The 21,258-nt window shown below is 41.2% G+C and overlaps 1 protein-coding gene across 1 annotated transcript in view; it reads left to right on the top strand.

Moving 5' to 3' along the window:
- Nucleotides 1-9,063: 9,063 nt before the first annotated feature.
- VGLL3 (vestigial-like family member 3) overlaps nucleotides 9,064-21,258 on the top strand; it is a gene marked incomplete at its 5' end in the record, with an annotated part of 13,645 nt that continues 1,450 nt past the window's right edge. The window contains 2 exons of the mRNA XM_010187874.1: nucleotides 9,064-9,319; nucleotides 14,780-15,280. Coding sequence (XP_010186176.1) covers nucleotides 9,064-9,319; nucleotides 14,780-15,280 — 757 coding nt within the window. The remainder of the gene's footprint in view (nucleotides 9,320-14,779; nucleotides 15,281-21,258) is intronic.

Raw genomic sequence — 21,258 nt, 5'->3', positions numbered from 1 at the left:
TATGCAGCCCCCGGCCTGATTTGGAGATGCAGAGAGCTGGTGAGGTAGCCCTAGAGCAGCGGAGCCTGGTAAGACTTTTTTTAAAGGAAAAAGGGTTTTTCTGTAAATTCTTGTATCTGGGGGGGTGGATGTGGGTTCGCTCGGCTGGAGTGGGGAAGTGGGGAGAAAGTTATTTCTTGACTTTCCTCCACTCCCCTCTTCTCCGCCGTCGCTCCGTACTTGAGGAGCCTCCCCATTCGCCTGCTTGGCCGGCGCTGAGCTGTGCCCTTTCCCTCCGCCGGTGCGGTGGGGTCCGTGGCCACGCACACGGGCGGAACGTCCGCCCGCCGGCAGGAGGGAACCTGTGTCGCTCACCCCGGCTTTCCTGGAAGATCTGCTGAGGCGAGTTTCCATCTGAATTTGGTGATCAGATGTATTTTTTTAATTATTTTTTTTAAAGTGAATCAGGAAATTCTTATCAGGCTGACAGCATTTTTAGACTATGCAGTGCGTGGGTGAAGTGGGACTAATATTGACTTGGCCCTAATGTAGTCATCTGAGAATACATTTTTTGGTTGTTGCTGCATTCCATAAGGTTTTATCATTATTATCCATGAAGATTGTTTTCTCCCTACATGGGAAGTGACCCCTAATATCAACTTGCCTGGGAGACACGAATATGGGCTAGAACATTAAAATTCCTATTGTGTGTTCTTGGTTGGGTTGTATTTTTTATTTTATTTTATTTTTTGTTGGGAGAGAGAGCCTGTTTGCTGAAATGATACCCCAGCAAACTTTTCCAGGTTGCTCACGTTGTTCACTGTAAACACAGGCTCTGGAAAACTTGTGAGTTTTGTCCATTGCAGCACACCTTCGTTATTATTTCTACTCTAATCTGTGTCACTGCTTGCAGAGCCTTCCATCTATACAGTAATTTTACTTAGGAACTTTGGATTTGAGTATCTGGAGCTCCAGTTGTTAGCCTGCATGATTTGGAGGGAAAATAAATAATCTAGAATAACTTGACTATTTAACTAAGAGACCTAGAAGTAGAAAAGCAATTAAACTTTGGTGAACTTTTTGGTATTTGAATCTGTAGGCAATTGGCTGTATTTCTTTTCCAGATCTGGAGCGTAGTACACATAGTACGTGAAAATCTATTAAATGATCATTAGCAGCTGTGTCATGCTCAAGTGCAATTGCTTCTTATTTTTAAACAGTCATGAAGTTTCTCCATCAGCTGTAAGCAGCACCATATATGAAATGTCCCAGAGGCACCCTAATGATTGCCAAAGTTTCTTGAAATTTATTTTTAAATAAACTGAGTTCTTGTGGGTTATGCTACTTAAGAAAAGTGGAGGTATATATGCAAGGCAAGAAGGATGGATAGCTCTGTTGAGCTAATACAGCTCCTGAGTCGTGGCCAGCACAATATATCCTGTTACCATCAAAAAAAACATTTTAAACCTTGCTGTCCTACATGTTATTGATAATGTGTTTAATTAGTACTGGTTCTGCAAATTTTCCTGAAATATTGGGAAGTGGCGGTTCTTCACTAGTGAAGTGTCAGACTGGGAAACCAAGCTGTTGTTGCTGAACTAAGAATGTTACACCCTCTAATTCTAGCAGCGGTGAACTTAAAAGGATTATGTGTATTTTCTCTGAATCCAATGCTTTTAATAATCAAAAAGTAAACACAGAACGAGCACCTCATACATCTGTGGTCATAGTAGAAAGATTTATTGTTCGGATAACGTATGACATTTTACAAGTCTCTATTTCTTCAGAATTGTCCTGTCAGGGGCATTTAATCAACTGGTAAAGAGTGTAAGAAAGAAGCATGAACAATCTGTTGCCAGGTTTTTGTTTCTTCTTACACATGCGTTCAGCATGTAGAACACTCCTGCGCTCTTCATGAGGATGATGACCATTTTAAAGAATGTTCCTCTTTGCCCAAATTAAAGCTGTGGTTTAAAAACAACAGTGAGGGAAGATGTATTAGTGGGATATCTTAAAAATAAAGCTCTGCATTGGAGCTGATGAAGTGGAGCTCGCTCTTAAAATACCCGAGGACTCCACTGAAGCATTTTTAAATGTTGTACTACTCTGTTGTCTTTTGGTACCCAGTGAAATGGTTTGTTTCCTGGGAGTGAAAGCTCCTCTGTGCTGCGCTCCTGCTGGCTTTCCTTTCGTTTGCAATGTGAGGAAGTGTAGGTGTGTTATTCTACAGCTTGTGCATCTGCATAGCTGTTTGTAATAAATCTGTCACAAACATATAGTTGGTTCTGCCAGTTTTAGGTATGAGTTTTGTAGCCTTTAGAGAGCAAAGCAAGCTCCATAGCTGTGGAGCTGCCATTGCAGGCGTATAGGCTCAAGTTCTGGGCCTTGGTGTCTGATCATGTTTCTGTAGGTCGTGTGCTGTGTACATGGGTCAGGAGAAGTGTCTCCAGCAAGCGACTAGCATTGTGTCACTGATCTGCAGTGAAAGACGCTTGAATGAACAACTCTTCTTTTTTTTTCTTTTTTCTTTTTTTTTCCCTTCAAATAACAGATCTTGGATTGCTTTAAAATGATGGACTAGCATGCACCTGGATTGTACATAACTGGCATATTATAATATTTTCAGGGGATGGTCCATCATGTCTTTTTAAAGTTACCCGACTCTAAAGGTATTCACATGTTTCTCTATTTGTAGTTTTCATTCCCTTAAAATCAGTGCAGAACTGATTTTTGCCTTGTGCAGCAATGCAGAGTTTCTGGAAGCTTAGTTTTCACCAGTCCATAGCCAAGAAAGGACTTGCTGGCAAATTAATTTAGATGTGATTTTCTTTTTTTTTTTTTAAGCACTTAATGGACCAAAGCCTGAATTCCTATTGAATGTTAATGGGAGTGGAGGCTCAGCGCCTAGATCTTTGAGACTGCTGAAGTCCAGGGTGTTTGCTGGAGGGAAGTAAGTGGATTGTGGATATATACATGCTCACAGGGTGCCAGAAAGAACTGGTGAAAATGAGGTGTGGCCCTAATTCTACAGATAAAATTGGGATTTCCATATTCCTTTGCCAAAAGACAGTGTGAGTGTGTGCCGGTGTTACAATAAGATCACGTTCCTGTGCCTGTTAAGAAGCCGTGCCTGCATGAGTGTAAAGCCGTACAGAATGGCGAAATTAAAATGCTCTTCATTGTATGCTTTCCTGAGGGGCTGTGCAGCTGTAATATTAAGTTTTGGCTTTCCTACGAGTTGAGCGAGAAATGGGTGTAACAGAGCTACTCATTCGAAGAGACTCTGCGAACGCATAATCAGTGAAGAATCCCATTGTAGTCCTGGAGCACACGAAATGCCATGACGGCTTGCCGTGCCCTGTCAGTCTAGGTATAGCAAGCTTCAGAGCTGAGGCCAAGGTAGGATTTGCCCTGGCTCACTAACAGCTGAGCTGAAGACCTTTGAAATGGGAAGTTACAGTAAATGGTAGTTTTGGAATTTCTCCATGGTACGTAGATATAGAGAGCTAAGCCAACACCATCCTTGCTAAATCAAGTCTTGCATAAAGAGTTGTGATACGCTCAAGTCAGACTTCGTGCTGGCAGTGCTGCAGACAGACTTTTTCCAGATAAGGGCTTGTCTCCATTAGCAAATTAGGTCACTAACTCAGCTCTTCCTTCCAAACCAACAGTATTGCAGACAGGGACAAGTCGCGTTTCACGTTGTGTCAGCTGGCTGTACTTAAACTCTCATTCAAGTACTGTAACTTAGATTTTCAGTAAATTTTTTTGTATTGCATGCTCACAACTTTGAGGATGGGTTTATTATACTCCTTATACTGAGTGGCAGTCTGCAGTGTCTAACACAGCAGATACCAGCAGAAGGTAGCTTCCCATTCAGTTTTTGTAGTTCGGACACTTTCTCGAGGCTTGTTCTAAAGCCAGGAGGTTCCCCTGCTACTGACTTCACTGAAAACTGAATCAGACCTATATAACTCACCTTTAAAGGCCAATCTCAAAGTTCCAGGATGTGAAACCTGGATTAAGTTTTGCCCTGCATGGGGGCTTTTGTTAGTTTGATTTTTTCTAATTCCACGAGACACTGCTGATTTTAAAAAATTGGCTTGCTTCACTCTGTTGTTCTGTCTGGGACCAAATCCTATTTGATCTTCGTCTATCTACGTGAAAATAGAGCTTTGGACTTTAATGGTACACCTCTGTTTAAATGTAGAGCAAAAGATGTAGACATTTGTTCTTTATTCACCACTTCCCTCCACCAGCAGAAAACAGCCAGAACTCCAGGCTCTACTGCTGCAAATCCAGTAGCTCACCTGAAAGCACGTGTGTGGCTTTGCTCGCGCCTTTGCAAGGGCTGAAGTTAGCATTTCATGTTTTCAGGGAATGCCACAGATACCACTTTCAGGCCCAGCATTCCATGCTTTGATTGCTTAAAATTGTCCTCTTCCTTGAATACTTTCTGTGTTATCAGTCGGAGCTTGCTTGACAGACAGCTCCACAAATGTAAGACTGTCCGTGATTTGCCTTGAGTTTGTAGCTAAAATTCCTTCTCAGAAGCTTATGTCAAATGACAGTCTTTTTCTCAGGGTTGGGTCATATAGTGTTTCCTCAATGTAGTTATTCTTTATTTTTGATTCCTGTTCTTTCTCTCATGATGGAATATCTGTGACAGGTGGCCACAGGCACACCAGACTTTCATGCTTGGAAGCATAAAGTACCATATGCTGTCTGATGGCATGTATGGAGATAGTAAGTTGTAGGAATAGGCAAGCAGCTTATATGTAAAATAAAATCTAGCTCGAATTTTCAATTCAAACTTTGCTAAACTAAAACTTTCTCCATTCTCAACTGTGCTCGATTGTTTTTCTGTTTTGCTGCCTACTAGCTGCTTTCAGCTGGAAGTGAATTTTTTTTCAGTTTGCAAAGAGGAATGTTCTGACATTTTTACCAGACACTCTGGGTGAGATGTGGGACCCTCGAAGTCCGTTGGAGTTTTGCCACTGGCTTTAATGTGGCCAGAATTTCACTGCATGAGAACTGTTTTGCGTGGTTCTGGATAGGGAATGTCAAATAATACCAGGAATCTTCAAGATGGGGATTTTGTGTAAGATTTTGGACCACATGATTTCTTGGTCTAAAAGTAGTCAGTTTTCCTCCAGAATTCAGGATTGTGCTTATCCAGTAGAAACTTTCTCTGTAATATTCCTATATTAGTGGTGATTTGCAATTGACCTTTAGTTTTCTTTGTTAGAAAACTTGCCATCAGGAGTTTAAATTCTCTTTGGAAGAGCCTGTCTGTGAATATATGAAATAACAGAAGTAATGTTGGCTTAAGTTGAATTCAGCCTATGCTGTACAGCACTATTTACCCAGAGGTTGTACCATTCATCCTTCAGCCACAAACTCGGTCTATTATCTCAGCTGACATCAGGTGTTACAGACACTGAATTTCCCTGTTTCCCAGTATGCTACACTGACTTTTAAGTCTGTATTCTGAGTCTTGGCCAAAATGAGATTTTATGTGTTTGTTTTATTTTGTATTTCAGAGGCTGCTTAATTTCAGTCTCTAGTTTGTAAGGAAGAGAAAGGTGGAATTCATGAATATATGAAAGTATTAGAGAGCTGAACATAGGCACGAAACATGTTGTGTTTGATCAGAAAATACTCTTTGTAAAGATATTACAGATGCTGTAGGCTGCTTAAATATGTTCCAGAAATGTTTGTATGAAAAATGTACAAGTGAAACTGGGCTAGCTCAGATTATTAGTTACCAGAAACCTAACCTGTTTTTTGTTTTATTTCATCCCCTCCCCCCTGCCATGATGGTGGAACAAATTCATTTAGCAGTTGATGATTTTGCATACTTTTCCACCCGCACACGTACAGTCAGGAATGCTATAAGAAGATCACTGTTAAGGTCAGAACAAGCAAGATGGAATTTGTGTTCAGGCAGGGTATTGTAAGGGAGTTAGAGGGAGAGACAACATTATTAAAGGATGTATACAGCGTAAAGAGTGTATGCACTTTGAATACAAGGAAAATCTGTTGAGTCACTTTATCTCACTGTAGTCTCTTATTTAAAAAGTCTTGTAATTGCCGGCTGATAATTTCTTCCTGAAATGCAAATTAATTAGATCTGTATCTGATCACAGGCTTGAGGCAGTTTTGAAAAATCTTTTCATTTAGTACTATCATCCTTTGCAAAAACTCAGCACAGAACACTACTTTTCACTGTGAAATAACTGTGAAATAGGTCCGTACACAAGGCCTCATATTTGTCCATCAGTACTACCATCTTTTTTTTACATTAAAAAAAAAGAAGTCAGATTTGGTGTTTTCAAAATCAGCAAGTGCTCAGAATATCTTGTAATGACTGCCCATGGATTGTAGGGGAGGGAAGAGAGTTGAAATGGAAAATGAATTAGATTCTTAGGCTGTGGAAGGGGGAACATTCCTGCACAGAGAAGCGACTCTGGAGATAAGTTTTAATTTCCTGAGCTCCAGTCTCTATATAGGAACACTGAAAGACTTCCTTCCTGATAACCAAGTCAAGCCAGGGGCTATATTAAACGATGTGTTTCTGTATATAATTGCGTGCTTTTGTATGTATTTGCATACTTGCAGTATAAATACAAATAACGTACCTATAATGATAGAAGTCAACTTGTAAAGTGTGTTGCGTGTATTCAAGGTCTGGCATATACACTGCACCTGGGATGTCATAATGTATCAATATCTACTTAGACTTCTATAAAGAATCTCTTTCATACTTTGTGTAAAAAAAAATAAAACCCAAATGAAAAAAACACCCTCCCCAATCACTTGCCTTGCACTTTGAAGAGTATCTGGGTTATGGCGCACCTTTAAGAATTATCAGGTCGCTGAGGTAGAAGTGCTACAGATTTCTAATGCATATATCTCCTATATGTGCGATCTTAGAACCATTTCTGTCTTACTAAGGTCTCATTGTTCTGTGATTACTTGGGTAAAACCATGAAGCTCACAATGAGTGATATCTCAGTAAGCATTTCAGGAACAAATATTAGGAGACTTTTTCTTTCTTTGTTTACAGAAGGCACAAAGATTTACAAAAAAGTATACGTTACCCAAAATTCTGCATTTTCAAAAATTAGTTTGAGCCTCACATAATGTTTCATTTTAGCAGTTAATTTCTAGTACCATTGTTTTAATTTGCTATTTCCATTGCTGCTGCTTTATTTTTTTAAGTGAATTCTACAGTTTTTCCTTATATATCATAGGATCTTGGGATAAAGCCGTAAGTCTAGATAAGTAATACTGTGCTAAGCAGAGCCATGGTATAACTTGTTCTGTGAAGCACAGATTTACTTGAATTCCAGAACATTTTCTAGATAGCCCAAACTGTAAAATAAAAATACTTACAAAACTGACCATGGTTCATGTAACAGCATCGGACTTAAAGGTATTACTGAGCTATTTTATGTTTATCAGTTAACCTACTGTAATGACAGATCCATCACTTAATTGCTATGAGCTTTTTAGTAGTAAAGGTTTTAATTTTGCTTGTCAATAGCTCTTTCTTGTAGTTAATTTTTTAATAACCACTCATAATTAAGAATTAGACCTAGACTATCTGTTTTGTTTCACAATGAGAGAATTTGTATCAGTTTGTATGAATTTAGAAAGCACAGAATGCAAATATATTGATGGTATACAAGATTGGAAAATGACTTCCAATTATTTCTAAATTGGACAAGCATATTTATTGTATAAATGGAACTTTATAGACTGTGTGAACAACTTTTGAAAAAGGGAAAAAAGCCATAAACTTAAAGAGATTCTGATGGTGCTAGAGTTTTGCCAAGCAAACCATAAAAAATAAGTCAATCTGTAATTCTGTTGAAAAACTATGAAATAATTTTGCTTATGTGCCTTAGCTGTTTTTGGGTTCCTGAAGCTGTTTGTGTGTAAAGTCTGATGTGGAAGTGGCTAGGTAGCTAAAAGCTATGATTTGTGCAGCTCGACTGTTGTGGGGAGATTTTTTCCTGTGAAAACAGTTGTAAAGTGGAACATCTGAAAGATATGTTCCATGCAGAATGGATCTTCACACACATTTATTTTGACATTTAGGTTTGTTTTGAGAGAGGGAGAGAAGATTCTGAAATAGCCATTCACAGATGGCTTGTGTGGTTTCTATTTTTTAATAAGCTTCTCTGTGTTTCTGATTTGGGGTGGATTTTCTTGCATGTGTTTGCAGATTTGTCAATCCCTCTCTTCCCCCAGATAACATGTTTAATTTTTTATGATTTGAATTTTTGCCCTTTTTTTCCAGAATCTGGTGTTTAATAAATAAAAATAAAAAGGGGAAAAAAACCCCACCACAACCCCAAAGCAACAACAAAAAACCACCCCAAACCAACCAACCAAAAAAAACCACTCTCAACCTTCCTCCCAAACCCTACTCACCACCCTAAGGTGTAGCTTCCTATGATAAAAAATTTTTTGGTAGTGAGTGAGAATTTGTGGACTTTGTATTTTTGTGTATTGTATATGTATTTTGTGGGCTTTGGTAACACAGTGCAAAAATTTTCAGGAAATGCTAGATTCTCCCATTTTTACACCTTCCGCAACAAGTAGATGTGGGAAGTCCAGAGGGCTGTGTACTCTCAACTGGGGAAGCGTGGCTGGGAAAACCTGGTGCATGCTCAGCTAGACGGGTGAAATGCAGACATTGTGTATCTGGCCTCAGGGCTGGACTCAACCTCTGTAGCCTTTACTGATGGGAATATCCTCTCCAGGTGGGAGTTGGGAATGAAATGTTAGAGTTTATTTTTCTTTTGAAGGTATTGATTGAAAGCCATTGCCGATAAATTGTGGTCGTGAAATGTGCCTGAGGAGCAGGTCCATCTGTGTGTGAGAAATAAAAACTCTTAAGTGGTGCTGGTAATCTCTTCTTTGTGAAATGTTGGTGCAAAATATCTCTGTATTCAAACTGTAATTATTAAGTGAATATTCGGTGTATTCAGTTATTTTTCTTTTAGGAAACTAGATGTTGATCTTGCACTGAATGTCATCAGTAATACATGTCTTGTTTGTTTTTAATCCCAGAAGAAGTTAACTGTATACAACAAGATGCAGGAGTCTCTGGAAGTGACCCTTCCCAGCAAGCAAGAGGAGGATGAGAAAGACCAGCCTGCCGAGATGGAGTACCTTAACTCTCGCTGCGTCCTTTTCACTTACTTCCAGGGAGACATTGGTTCAGTAGTGGATGAACACTTCTCAAGAGCTTTGAGCCAAGCCAGTAGCTTCAATCCAGAAACTGCCCTTACCAAGAGTAAGGCAGGGCTAAGTCCTTTGTGGAGAGGTAAGAGGAGCAGTGAGTTGCTTTCTGTATTACGGCTTACTCCATTTGTATTGCAGTAATGTGTATTGCATTACAGCTGAAATTTTCCTTCTCTGTGGAGGTGGAAAAATCCCCTGCAAATTTGAAAGCATGGAGGAGCTTCTTGGGGTTGAGTGATCTGAAGTATTAAAGGGGGAAAGAGGTACCAAAGACACAGAAGAAGCAGGCGTCTCCCTCTGTTGCTATAGCCCATGGCTCCACCGAGGCCTGGAAAGAACAGGGCAGAGCTCATGTGGCTTCAGAAACGTCTGCTGCAGGGTTGGAGGCTTATTTTTAAGCTCCAAGTGTGAAACTTGGCCTGTGAGGCAAGAGCAAAGCTGTTTGGGATGCTGGCCTTGGATGTGAGGAGACCCACACAGCCTTCTCGGATGACACTGCCAGGTGATTAAGATTCATCTACGGCTGCTTTCCAGGTGGGGAGGAGCCAGCGCAGGCTGGAATCGGCTCCGGTGCTAGCCCTGGCCCACATGGCTGCAGTCGTGTGGCACAGCGCATTGCAGCCTGCCCAGGGACATAGATAGGGCCAAACGAGAATGACATTACACTGCATCTGAGCAGGGAGTAGACATGTGGTAGGTGCTGTGAGGCATTTGAATACTGCCATAACACTCGTGTCATAATGCATATAAGCATGATTAGTTTAACAAAGAGCAGATCTTGCCAGATAAACTAGGTAGACCTTCCAGATAAAATTTCAAAATGGTGACTGGAGAAAGCATGCTGGCGAGATGCTATTTCCACTTGTTGAATGTGGCGGTGTGGGTAGTTTTTCAGACCTACAGCTGCATTATTTCTGATCATGTCCTTATGTGGATTGGCAAAGGGTCACGAACTAAGTATCATGAGCAATGGTTGAGAGAGAGAGATACTACAGTGATCCTTGTAGGAGTGGTGATGTTCATAATCAGCAATGTTGAGGTGAGAATGTATTGATGAAAGTCACAGATAATAAAGAGAGATGGGGTTTTTGGAAACTGCTGTGAAGAGAAAAATAGCACAGAAGGACTTGCTTTCCAGAAGAATGATGACAAATCCAAGGAAGTTTAAGCAAAGGTCAGCACAAGCGGCTAGGGAGCTAGAGGAATTTATGGCTTGAGCCGGGACCATTAATGTTAATGGGAAATTTTCCATTGACTTGACTGAGAACAGGATTGAACCTAGGCTTACTAAAAAGGAGACTGGAGCATTTATAAATGGCCCAGACAGGCTATAAATGTTTTAGAGATGGGATCAAGGCAGTCCCCAGAGACCTCATGTGTATAGCAAGCCCTCTTCATGAGCTTGGAGACATACCATGAGTGGGGTTGTGTATCTTCTTTTCGGCCTCAGACGTACACTGCTGTTTTTCCCTGGCTCCCTCTATAGTTGCACAACCTTCCCTAGAGGGCTTTGCAGGGGACAGGGTGGCCTGGCATAAGGGTTCTTCAGTCATCCTGCCTCCTGACCTGGTGTGCCTCATGCCATCAGTAGGGAATGGAGGTCTGCGTGTCCTGCAAATCTTCTGGGAATAAAGTAAGGGGATATGTCCTCTGCCATTGCTGCACCTGCTGAAGCGGTATGAAAATCCCTGGGGAGGCTGCTGGGCAGGGCTGCTTGGTTCTACACTGCCGACACTGAGAATACTGAGGGTATCTGCTTCTCCAGAGAAGAGAAGCTGACAAGAGTTTTATGAGGCCCAAATGAGTTTCTGAAATATGCCTGTATGAAAAAAGTGGGGAAGGAGCGATGTTAACACCTTGGTCTTTTGGTTCATGTACAGTTGTCCAGATGCTCAGTTACAGCAAATGGATTTGAATTTGTATCCCATTACCTAAAGAATTTAAAATATCGTTAGTTTGAAGATCTTACTTATAAATAATCTTCATGGTTAGGTAGAATTTTTGTCAATAAATTATTCAAAGTTGTTTTTGTTTTTTTTTTAAAATAGCTTTTGCACTTTCAGGAGCTGTTTTGTAAGGTACAGATTTAAATGGAATGTGTGTGTGGGCATAAACTGGCTACTCAGCTCGCTGCGTTGGTTCCCTTTTACCTGGAAGGGGGGATTAGTAATATATTCTGCTTTATTTTTCATCTTGTTATGGTTTTGTTTTTTTTACTGTCCTGATGGAGGAGCAAACTGCAATTTCATCATTAAGGTGATATTGTGGTTTGTTGTTTGGTTTTTGTTGTGTGGAGTTCTTTTTGTTGTTGTTGTTGGTTTTGGTTGGGTTTTTTTTGAGGACTGATTTTGCTTATGTATGAAAATCAGAACCTGTTATCCTGAATAGAACAAGATTTTTTATTTTTTAGTTTGAAAATACTGATCAGTTTAGGATAAAATTAACTTGAAAACTGACTTTTTATAACGTATAGTTCCCTACAACAGGCTCTATTAACATAGACTTTGAATATTCAGTTGTAGGTGTAGCTACCTTTTGCAGGGGCTAATGAAAATAATACTTTGAAGCTAATGTTACCATAATGGTATTTTTATCAACATGTTTTTGCTATCTGAAAGTGTTGGGGTTTTTTTCTCCCTCCACACCTCCTGCCTTAATGGAGAAGTACTACAGAAAATTCCATACATTGTCTTTACATCATGTGCGCTTTGGCATGTCTTCAGTGTGTGCTGGCCAGCCACTATGAACATTTGCATTAGTCACCACTTCATGGTAGCTGAGACGTTGCCATCTCCCTGCCTCCCTGTACTTAGAATAGGAAATTGTGGTAACTGTAGTATCTTTCTTCGCAGACAATTTTTTGTTAAATGCCTCCTTCCTCCCTCCTGAAAGCCCATGTAAGCTACTCAGGTTTTGGGTTTTTTTGTGCTTGTTTATTTTTTTTTTGTTTTTGTTTTTGCTTTCTCAAGGGCAGTGCTGAAATGGCTGTTTTTCCATTGTCATGTCCCATAGAGGCCAGGTATCTGGTACGATGGTATCTGTAAAGATAATTGGTTGTGCTTGCTGTTTTAAAGGTGGTAAGGAAAGGAGACCCTTCTAACACCATGGAAATGTGTGGTGGCTGGGTTCAGCTCAGAGATGGTTCTTGTTGATGTGCTTGCTGCACACTTAATATTTAGTAGCATCCTCTGTGAGAGCTCAGGGTGGATGAAGTATTCTTTCATATTCATGTAACCTGGATAGACCCTGTATCTTCAGTGACATGACTTGACCTTGACTGATGGTTGGCCTCTGAAGTTACACTCAGTGGTAAGGGCTGATCTGTGACGGTTTCTGACAATGGTAATGGCTTTGTGAAATGTGCAGAGGTTTGAAAAATTGAGTGTCAAACGTGTTTTCTGTAGCCTAGACCTTCTGCATGATTGGTAAAGCCAAACTGGTATGCAATCTGGGTTGAATTCTTACTGGCAAATCCAGTGGTTTAAAGCGCTCTCTCCTGGTGTTAAAGTTGTCCTTCAGATACTTCGTGGTTTTCTGTGCTTTTTTGAAGTGAGATGGTTTGGATTTAGGGCTTTTCCATGCAAATAACAGCCAGATAGTTTCCAAAACCTCTCAATTACAAAGATTAATTTTCCAGAATACTGGCAATGCATTGTCAAACTGTTCTTCTCTGTTAAGCAGTGAGGAAAACAACAGACTAGACGTGAAGAAGCCTGGTTTTGCTTACTTTTCCTTTTTTTTTTTGGTCAGCCTCCTGCCAACACCGTAAGCCATATACACTCTCTATCTTAGCCTAATCCCTTGTAACAAGGAACAATTTACAAACAAGGAACAATACCAATTTTGGAGGGGTGCCGAGGCTTCTGTTATATGCATGAAGGTCTCTCCAGTGTCCTAGGATGAATTACAATAGAAATACATTGCTAAAAAAAGAAGCAACCTTTTGAAGAAAGCCATGTTGGAGTACACTTTGCTAGATAAACTTGCAGCCTCTGAAGTGGTTTGGCATAAAAAGAAGTTCTGTACATTTGTCCGTAGTGGGTTTGCAAAGTTTATTTCCCATATCGGAAGTTAATCAGGCTCAATAAACTGCCTAAATCAAAGCCAACTGATGTGAGGAAAAAACTCTATTATTTTAATGGATTTTAAAACAGATGCATGAGTGTCCTAGTGATGCAGTCAGAAAATACTTGTACAGTTTTTGTTTCCAAAATATTTTTCTGTAAGCAAAGCTCAGAGGCAGGAGGGTTTGAAGAATCTGTTCATTCTCAATGGTGTCTTCACCCAAGTCTCATTCCAGTTGCTTGTTAAACAAAGCAAAACAAAAAATAATTTAAAAAAATAATATAAATATTTTTGTAAATGTTATATGAGGAACAGAGGATTCCTCTCCCCGTCAAATATTAAACTTCCCTGCCTTTATTTCTCTGTAGGCTATTTTTATGACTTTTCTTTCATCAGAGGTAAAGTCCTGTATTTTTATGTTTTCATCTTTGACCAAAAAAACCCCTGTTTGAGCTGAGACATATTGCATGAAGCACTACTTTCAAATATGAGCTGGCAAGAGGATTGTGAGAATGGAAATGCCAATACTTTCCTACACATCAAAAAACACTAACCACTCCTTTAAAAGAGGAATTTTTAGAATGTGATTTCATAATGTAAAAGTATTGGAATCCATTTAAATATAAGTTGAGCCCTAGCTGTAAGAAGCAGCGGGTCTTTTATTTCTGACAAAAACTTCTTTCAGTTACATAGATTATTCTGCTTCTCTGATCCTATTGGGTACAGGGCAACATGATACATTCTATAAGGGACCAGCATAAGATGTGTTAGATAAGATCTTTATCCTATCCAAGCACACAATTAGTATGAGTAGATCTGGTATTCTTCCTTTAGCCAAATGCCTCATATTCTGCAGTGTGACCTGGTTCTCTGCCCTCAGAAGCATTTACAGCCACAACAGCTGCCTTTCTAAATGATGTGTTCTGGTCTGACCAGGAGTTAGCCTCTCCTCATAATTCTTATACCAAGATCCTGAGAAAGCTGTGACTCTTCAGTCCAAAGAAGAAAAATCTCCTCGAGGTGGAAGGGATCTTACCAATATGTGTAAATACCCAATAGGAGGGAATGAAGATGAGGGAGCCACGTTTTCCTCAGTAGTGCTTGCTGACGGGACAAGAGAGACGATAGGCATGAATTAGAAAACAGGAAATTCCATCTGAATACAATAAATCACTTTTTAAATTGTTGAGTGTGGCTGAAGACTGGAAGAGGTTGTAGAGTTTGGATCTCTGTCAAAATCTGACTGGATATGGTCCTGGACAGCCCACTCCAGGTGACCCTACTTGATTGGAGGGGGCTGGACTAGATGATCTCAAGAGGATCCCTTCCTACCTCAACTATCCTGTGATTCTGTAGTTGCTGAGGAAGCTTGAGTTCAGTGTTACAAATTTCAGAGAGTAGAAAATCATTGTGGGGGTTTTGTAATTAAATTTGTTGTTCAACTTCAGTCATACTTCATTTCTCTCCTCTCTACCAGAAAGTTCAACAATTTCAAGCCAAAGGAGCAGTTTCCCAACTTCATTTTGGACCAGCTCTTACCAGCCTCCACCTCCACCATGCTTAAGTGGAGTACACCCTGATTTCCCTGTTACTGCACCAGGCACCTTCCCAACACCAGATCCCAGCAGCTGGTCAGGACATGGCCTTCATCAGACTGCCCCACCTCCTCCCCCCGCTGCATCTGAATCCTGGCATTATCCTTTAGCATCTCAGGTGAGCCCTTCGTATGCACACATGCATGATGTGTACATGCATCGCCATCACCCTCATCCACACATGCACCATCGCCATCCCACCTCACACCGTGACCCCCGGTACGGGTCCCTGCTGATGCCTTCAGTCCGCGCAGCCAGGATTCCTGCCCCCCAGTGTGACATGACAAAGACAGATCCCGCTGCTGTCACCGGCGCTACCTCAGCATGGGCTGGAGCCTTTCATGGAACAGTGGACATTGTGCCAAGTTTTGGGTTTGACACAGGTAAGATGTTTTGATTGTGTCTGTGACTTGTTTTAGCAGGAATAATTTGAGCAAAGAAGTGGGCTTGCTGCAGCTGAAGGAGGGCTTGTTCTCAGAGCCTTCTCCAAATATATTTTCGGGGGGAATCCCTCCTGAAATTGCTGTCAGGGCAGATGAGCTGTTAAACATCGAGCTCTTGCTGCCTTTTGCTGAGAGACCTTTGTCTGTCTCGGTCCCATTCAAGCCAAGTGAGTTGTGACATGATATGCATTTTTTGGTTTAAATCTTATGGGAAATGGTTCATTAAACTTCCATGTGGAAGCTTATGGCTTGTTCAGCTAGTTTACATTTTCACTCACCAAAATATAGCTCCAATGAGGACTGAATTAATAACTTGTCAGTACACAAGTATTACAATTTACTCATCTAAATTGGAACAGATCAGCATTTCCTTCCTGTGTAGCATCCAGGTGTCACATAGAGAGAAGAGATAGTGGTTGAGCTGTGCTCACCATCGAACTAAACTTCTTTTTGTAGGGTCTAGGCAGAGGTCTGTGAATTTGATTCATTTTACTGCAGAGTCTGTAACCATAGGACAGCGTCCATAAACTGCATCTGCAAGCTTTGACTGGCTCAGTGTTTGCGATCTGTCGATGGGTGACTAACAGTTTCCAGCACATCCATCCTGGAGCTCATATGCACTATTGAGGTCTCTTTTCTCTGCTTGGTATTTATCTGACCAGCAGCAATCCTTACAGATTAGTACTTCTTTAACTTGTTATGTTATTTATTAAGAAAATACTAGGTTTGGATCTCTCTTCCTTATTCCTTAAGGTATCTGTTTGTCTGTCTTCTTCATAGCTCTAGTTAACTGATTCAATGTGTGAGAAGCACTTTCTTGCTTTGATCAGTGTGCAGGGGAACAAGGGACTGCTGGAGAAAAAAATGCTGTTTCTTAAATATGGAATAATATGAGACCAAAACCCAATTATAACTGAGCTAACCTAACAAAAAAATCCCTCTCTTCCCTTAACAGCAACTGGGAATCAGTAATCTCTTCTAAATACCATGCCACTTGCTGCCTCAAGAAATTAGGAAAAAGCATGATAGTATTCTTAACAGTGGACAATTTTGTATCTATTAATAACATTTCCAGCCATGCCAATGATACAAGAAGAATTACAATTTGTGCTTTTGGGTATAAAAAGATAATCTGACAAGACTGGATTCATAAATTTTGCTTTTCTGACAAATTCCATAGTGGAAGTGAGCTGCCTTCTCTGAAGTGTGAGAAAATTATCACTGCCACCAATAGAGGGGACGACCCCCCTGGTCTCACCGTAGCCCCAGCAGTCCAGCTCCAGAGCTCTGGTATTTGACTTGCCTTTTGGGGATGGAGCTGAGAACTGTGTAAGGGATTGTTAGTCAGGAGAAACTACTACCTGGCTTAGGTATAAGTCCAGCCTAGACTGTGAATTGTTTCAGTGCTGGGTAAGTTGGTTTGCTTACTGCAGCAGTACAACTAATAAGCCAGATGTTTTTTCTCTTTTCTGTAAGAGCACAGTACCTCAAAAAGGACTCTGAGTCCTAGCACTGCCTTACAGGATGAATAGAGCCTTTGCTCGGTGTTGTCTACTCCTTGTGCAAGTCCCTGTGGAGGGATGCAGTTGGGTGCTAATTTTGTCAGGATCCTCATTTGGCAGTGCTTAACAGTGGTTTGCATGTGTTGTAGCTGTCTACTTGGGATGGAAAGCAGGGGAAAAGGTCTGAACTGTTAATTTCTGGCCCATGCCTAATGTGTGGGTTTTAGTACATGATCTTGTGTGGGAGAAAAGAAGGGAAATGGTCAGTTTGCAGGAGCAGAGGATCTCAGCAGACCAGTGTCTCACTTCTCTGTGGTTATTCAAAATGCCCATGCACTGAAGCACAACAGCAAAACCTTATCAGACAGTCCCAGTTTGGCACATAAGGCCCTGGAAACAAGCAGCAAAACACAGCAGGTAGTGATAGCCTGTGACATTACAATTATTTGCTCTCTTACCCTGCACACTCATCTCTCCCATGCTCTCAAGTAGAGCTGTGCCTGGAAGGGCAGGAAGGCTCTGAACTCCCTTTTCAGCCTTACCTGTGGCTTGTATATTTGAGACATATGCTTTGATGACAGGCATTGGAGGCATGGTCATGGTGGAAAGAGGGAGCTTAATTGCCCCAGTGTTTTGCATGCATCTTCAAATGGTGTCATCCCAAGGAAGGTGTGTTGTGCTGCAGAGGAGAGAAGGGAGCTGCTGGAGCACCACACTGAGTCGCATCCAGCGCTCACTGGCACAGGTGTAACTTTTCTTGCTCCAAGTCCACTCCAAGGGAGGATTATACTGGATAAATCTCCACAGCACACAGAATTTCATTACTCTTAACTCTAATGTGAAACGGCAACCTCAATAGAGAGGCCAAAAACTGAAGGGCCTGGAAGAGTGTACTGGCTTTATGCAGTATAGAAGTGGTTTCTCCAGAGAAGGGTAAGGCCACAGTGGCAAAAAATCTTCAGTTCTGTATGTCTTTGCTCATATGTCCCTCAAGACTGAAAGACATCAACCTGTGGAGCTGTCAATATATCAGGTTCCATGACCTTCAGATGATTTATATAAAAAAGCTCATTTGATATGTACCTAGACATTGCTTTTCAGAGCCCTTCAGATACGAAAATTATTCCCCTCCTCCTTACTGTGGGTCATATTTCGTGTGCTACTGTCACATGCGATTATAGAAACATTTGCAAAATTCCTCACGCTGAATTATATGGAATGATAGTGTTGGGATCAGGGCAGGCTGGCTGTAATCTTACCCTCTTCCAGATACATTGTTGCATCTCTACCATGCTAAGCCGAATATTCGATCTCATGAATAGATGATGTTCAGTCACTTAGGTTAAGAGGGGCTTCTGCTTGCATGCAGGGTATAGTTTGGGAACTTACGTTTCAGATCAGATTGTGTGGGACATCAGTGTATCAGTGTTCATAGAGCTAAGAAGGTATTGATGTGTCTTGCACATCTGTTTGAACTTACATGGTCCTGTTTTAGAGGATGAAGAGGGATTTAGCTACCTGATTTCCATTAAATGTGGCTTAATCCTCACATTGTGTGCTGCAAATTAACCCTTTTGGAAGCTTCTTTATTGGTACAAGTGGGATTAAAGAAAATGCTAGTCTACATCGAAAAGCTGTTAAAACCTGTTATGTTTGTGGCTGCTGGTATGCAGTGTCCTTCCAAAGCTGAAGTGCCCAAGCTATAATGCTCAATATGAAAGTATGTTTTAGATCAAGCATTGATATAAACACATCAATGTAAGTGGAAGATGTTTGTACTTCAGACCACAGTTCTCTGCCTTGCCACTGTCAAGCAAAGCAAGGTCAGCCTCTTACACCATTGACTGCAGTTCACTTCAGGTGGTCTGCCAGATTAGTCTGCACTGGCAGCTGCCAGATCTGTGGGCAGCCCCACAGGGAGGAGAGCAGAGCAACTTGCCCTACTACTGCAGAGCCTAGAAGGATATCCTATCCTGCTGTTGGACAGATGTGCTGGAGGAAGCTTCCTGTAGCCTCAGTACACCAGAAGTAGAGCAGGATTTTAGCATATCTGAGCGCTGTAAGCCTATCTCAAAATAGAAGTGCATACTCTTTATCATGCAGTTGTGCACACTTTGGTGCATAACTTTAAATTTACGTGAATTAATCAACATACTTTAGTCCTGGCTGACTATGGAAAGTCCACTGTTGGAAATGCCTGTACATCAGTGTGTCATGTTGAATGCAGAATTTGAGTGGTCAGTCTACTGCCTTCTGTAGAGTTGTCTCTGTTCACACACACCGCATGAGTTTGTCACAACTCACTAAATTTGTTTAGATGTTCCCACAGAACCTGCATTCTGCTTGCGTAGTCGTTAGCTATAATGTTGGTATCTCCATTGTGCTGGTGGCAATACTGATTCATGCAGGGATGTCTCTGCTAAGAGGAAAATGTTCTTGCAGCAGGCTGCAAGTGAAAGCTCTCGGTTGGTAGCAGGGCTGCACATGCTAGGACTGGAGATAGCCTTGCGAGAAAGGAGGTGGGAATTGAGAGAGGCGATTCTGCCTCTCTGCTCTGGTGAGACCTCACCTAGAGTACTGTGTCCAGCTCTGGAGTCCTTAACACAAGAAGGACATGGAACTGTTGGAGTGGGTCCAGAGGAAGGCCACAAAAATGATCCAAGGCCTGGAGCACCTCTCCTGCAAGGACAGGCTGAGAGAGTTGGGGCTGTTCAGCCTGGAGAAGAGAAGGCTCTGGGGAGACCTTATTGCAGCCTTCCAGTACCTGAAGGGGGCCTACAAGAAAGCTGGGGAGGGACTGTTTACAAGGGCATGTAGCAATAGGGTGAGGAGCAATCGCTTTAACTAGAGCAGGTTAGATTTAGATTAGATGTTAGGAAGAGGTTCTTCACCGTGAGAGTGGTGAAACACTGGAATGGGTTGCCCAGTTGAGGTAATGGAGGCCCCATACCTGGAGATACTCAAGATAAGACTTGATGGGGCTCTGAGCAACCTGATCTAGTTAAAGATGTCCCTGCTCACTGCAGGGCAGTTGGACTAGATGACCTCTAAAGGTTCCTTCCAACCCAACACATTCTGTGATTCTATGAAAACCCATGGAAAGTGTTCCACATCCAGTTCTTTAACTAGGACAACTTTCCTTTTTATTTTTTTTCCATGGCTGTTTAAACTTAATAGTGATGGCTTAAACTTCCCTGTTATGGTAATTTCTGTTTGTTACAAAAACACCTATGAAGGTGACTGTTATTCCCTTTCTGGTTATTCCCCTTCTGCCATTTGCTACTATCAGGTGTACATCCTTTTGAACAGGTCTAGATGTAAATTTTTTTAAGCTGCTAGGAGCCGTATAACCTGTTTCTCTTTTCATCAAATTTAATTGCCTCTGCTGACATTTAGTGCTCCACTGGTGAGCTTATATGACTTTCTTGTACTCTGAAAAGTTTCTGCTGTCTGACTTCCTCTTTTTTTTAATCATCTTTGTTTAAAAAACACAACTTTGAGGGAGTTTTGAAGGAATCTAACAGTAGTTTATGATAACTCTGCCTGTGAATGATGCTGCCAGAAAAACAAGTAGCTCTTAAGCAACAAGGAGGCATCCTCATTGGATAAAGATTCTCTGAACGTGTTTTTATCTGCATGCTTTTGTTCAGGAGTATCCCAGCTTTTCCAGTCTAAAGAAAAAGGTGCAAGTGCATGTGAGATGGAGCAGAAAGGCACTGAACAGAACCCATGAGCTGTACCCAAGAGCTCCTCTGCTTTGCCTATCTGTTCACTGTTGGATGCACAAGTGTTTGGAGTTGGGGATCCTCACGCAGATAGAGCAATGTGTTGTCATCTTCTATATGACTGTTAGTTGCTTTGTAGCTCAACTCTGAAATAATGTTGATTGTCATTAGAGATTTAACTGTTTGTACTCCTAAAACAAGGAGGTGATGGTCAGATCTGAACCCATCATGCCTGTTGGGCATTCTGAAAACATATGGGTCTTCCTTTGCGTTTCACTACGTGATCAGATATGGAAGTGAGAGATCCATGCTTAGCATATTGATCTGTCAATTTTCACAGTTTAACAATCGAATGAACATGGAACTTCCATGGCTGCAACATCATTGAGGTCTGGAGTTGCACCTTCTTATGTTAGTGGTGAAATTTGCCCTAAATTCTTAGCAGGTCAGGTAGTTGCTGCATTGATCTTTATACACTATGTAACAGGGCAATATATAGCATGACACAGAGCGGAGCATTTCTGTCTATATAGCAATGATGATTTATAGTGGGAAGTTCACCTTCATGTCACGATACGTCATTTGCTTGACTCAATACATCAAAGGCCAGGTTTTAAATCGGAGTTCTGGGTGTCTCACTACATCTTAAAATATGTGCCTGCACCTCTCTCCTTTCTACTTTCCCTATAAA

Source organism: Mesitornis unicolor, unplaced genomic scaffold (genome assembly GCF_000695765.1).
Source record: "Mesitornis unicolor isolate BGI_N332 unplaced genomic scaffold, ASM69576v1 scaffold22047, whole genome shotgun sequence".
NCBI lineage: Eukaryota > Metazoa > Chordata > Aves > Mesitornithiformes > Mesitornithidae > Mesitornis > Mesitornis unicolor.
Note: the sequence above shows the minus strand (reverse complement) of the source record. Positions and strands in the feature narration are given on the sequence as shown.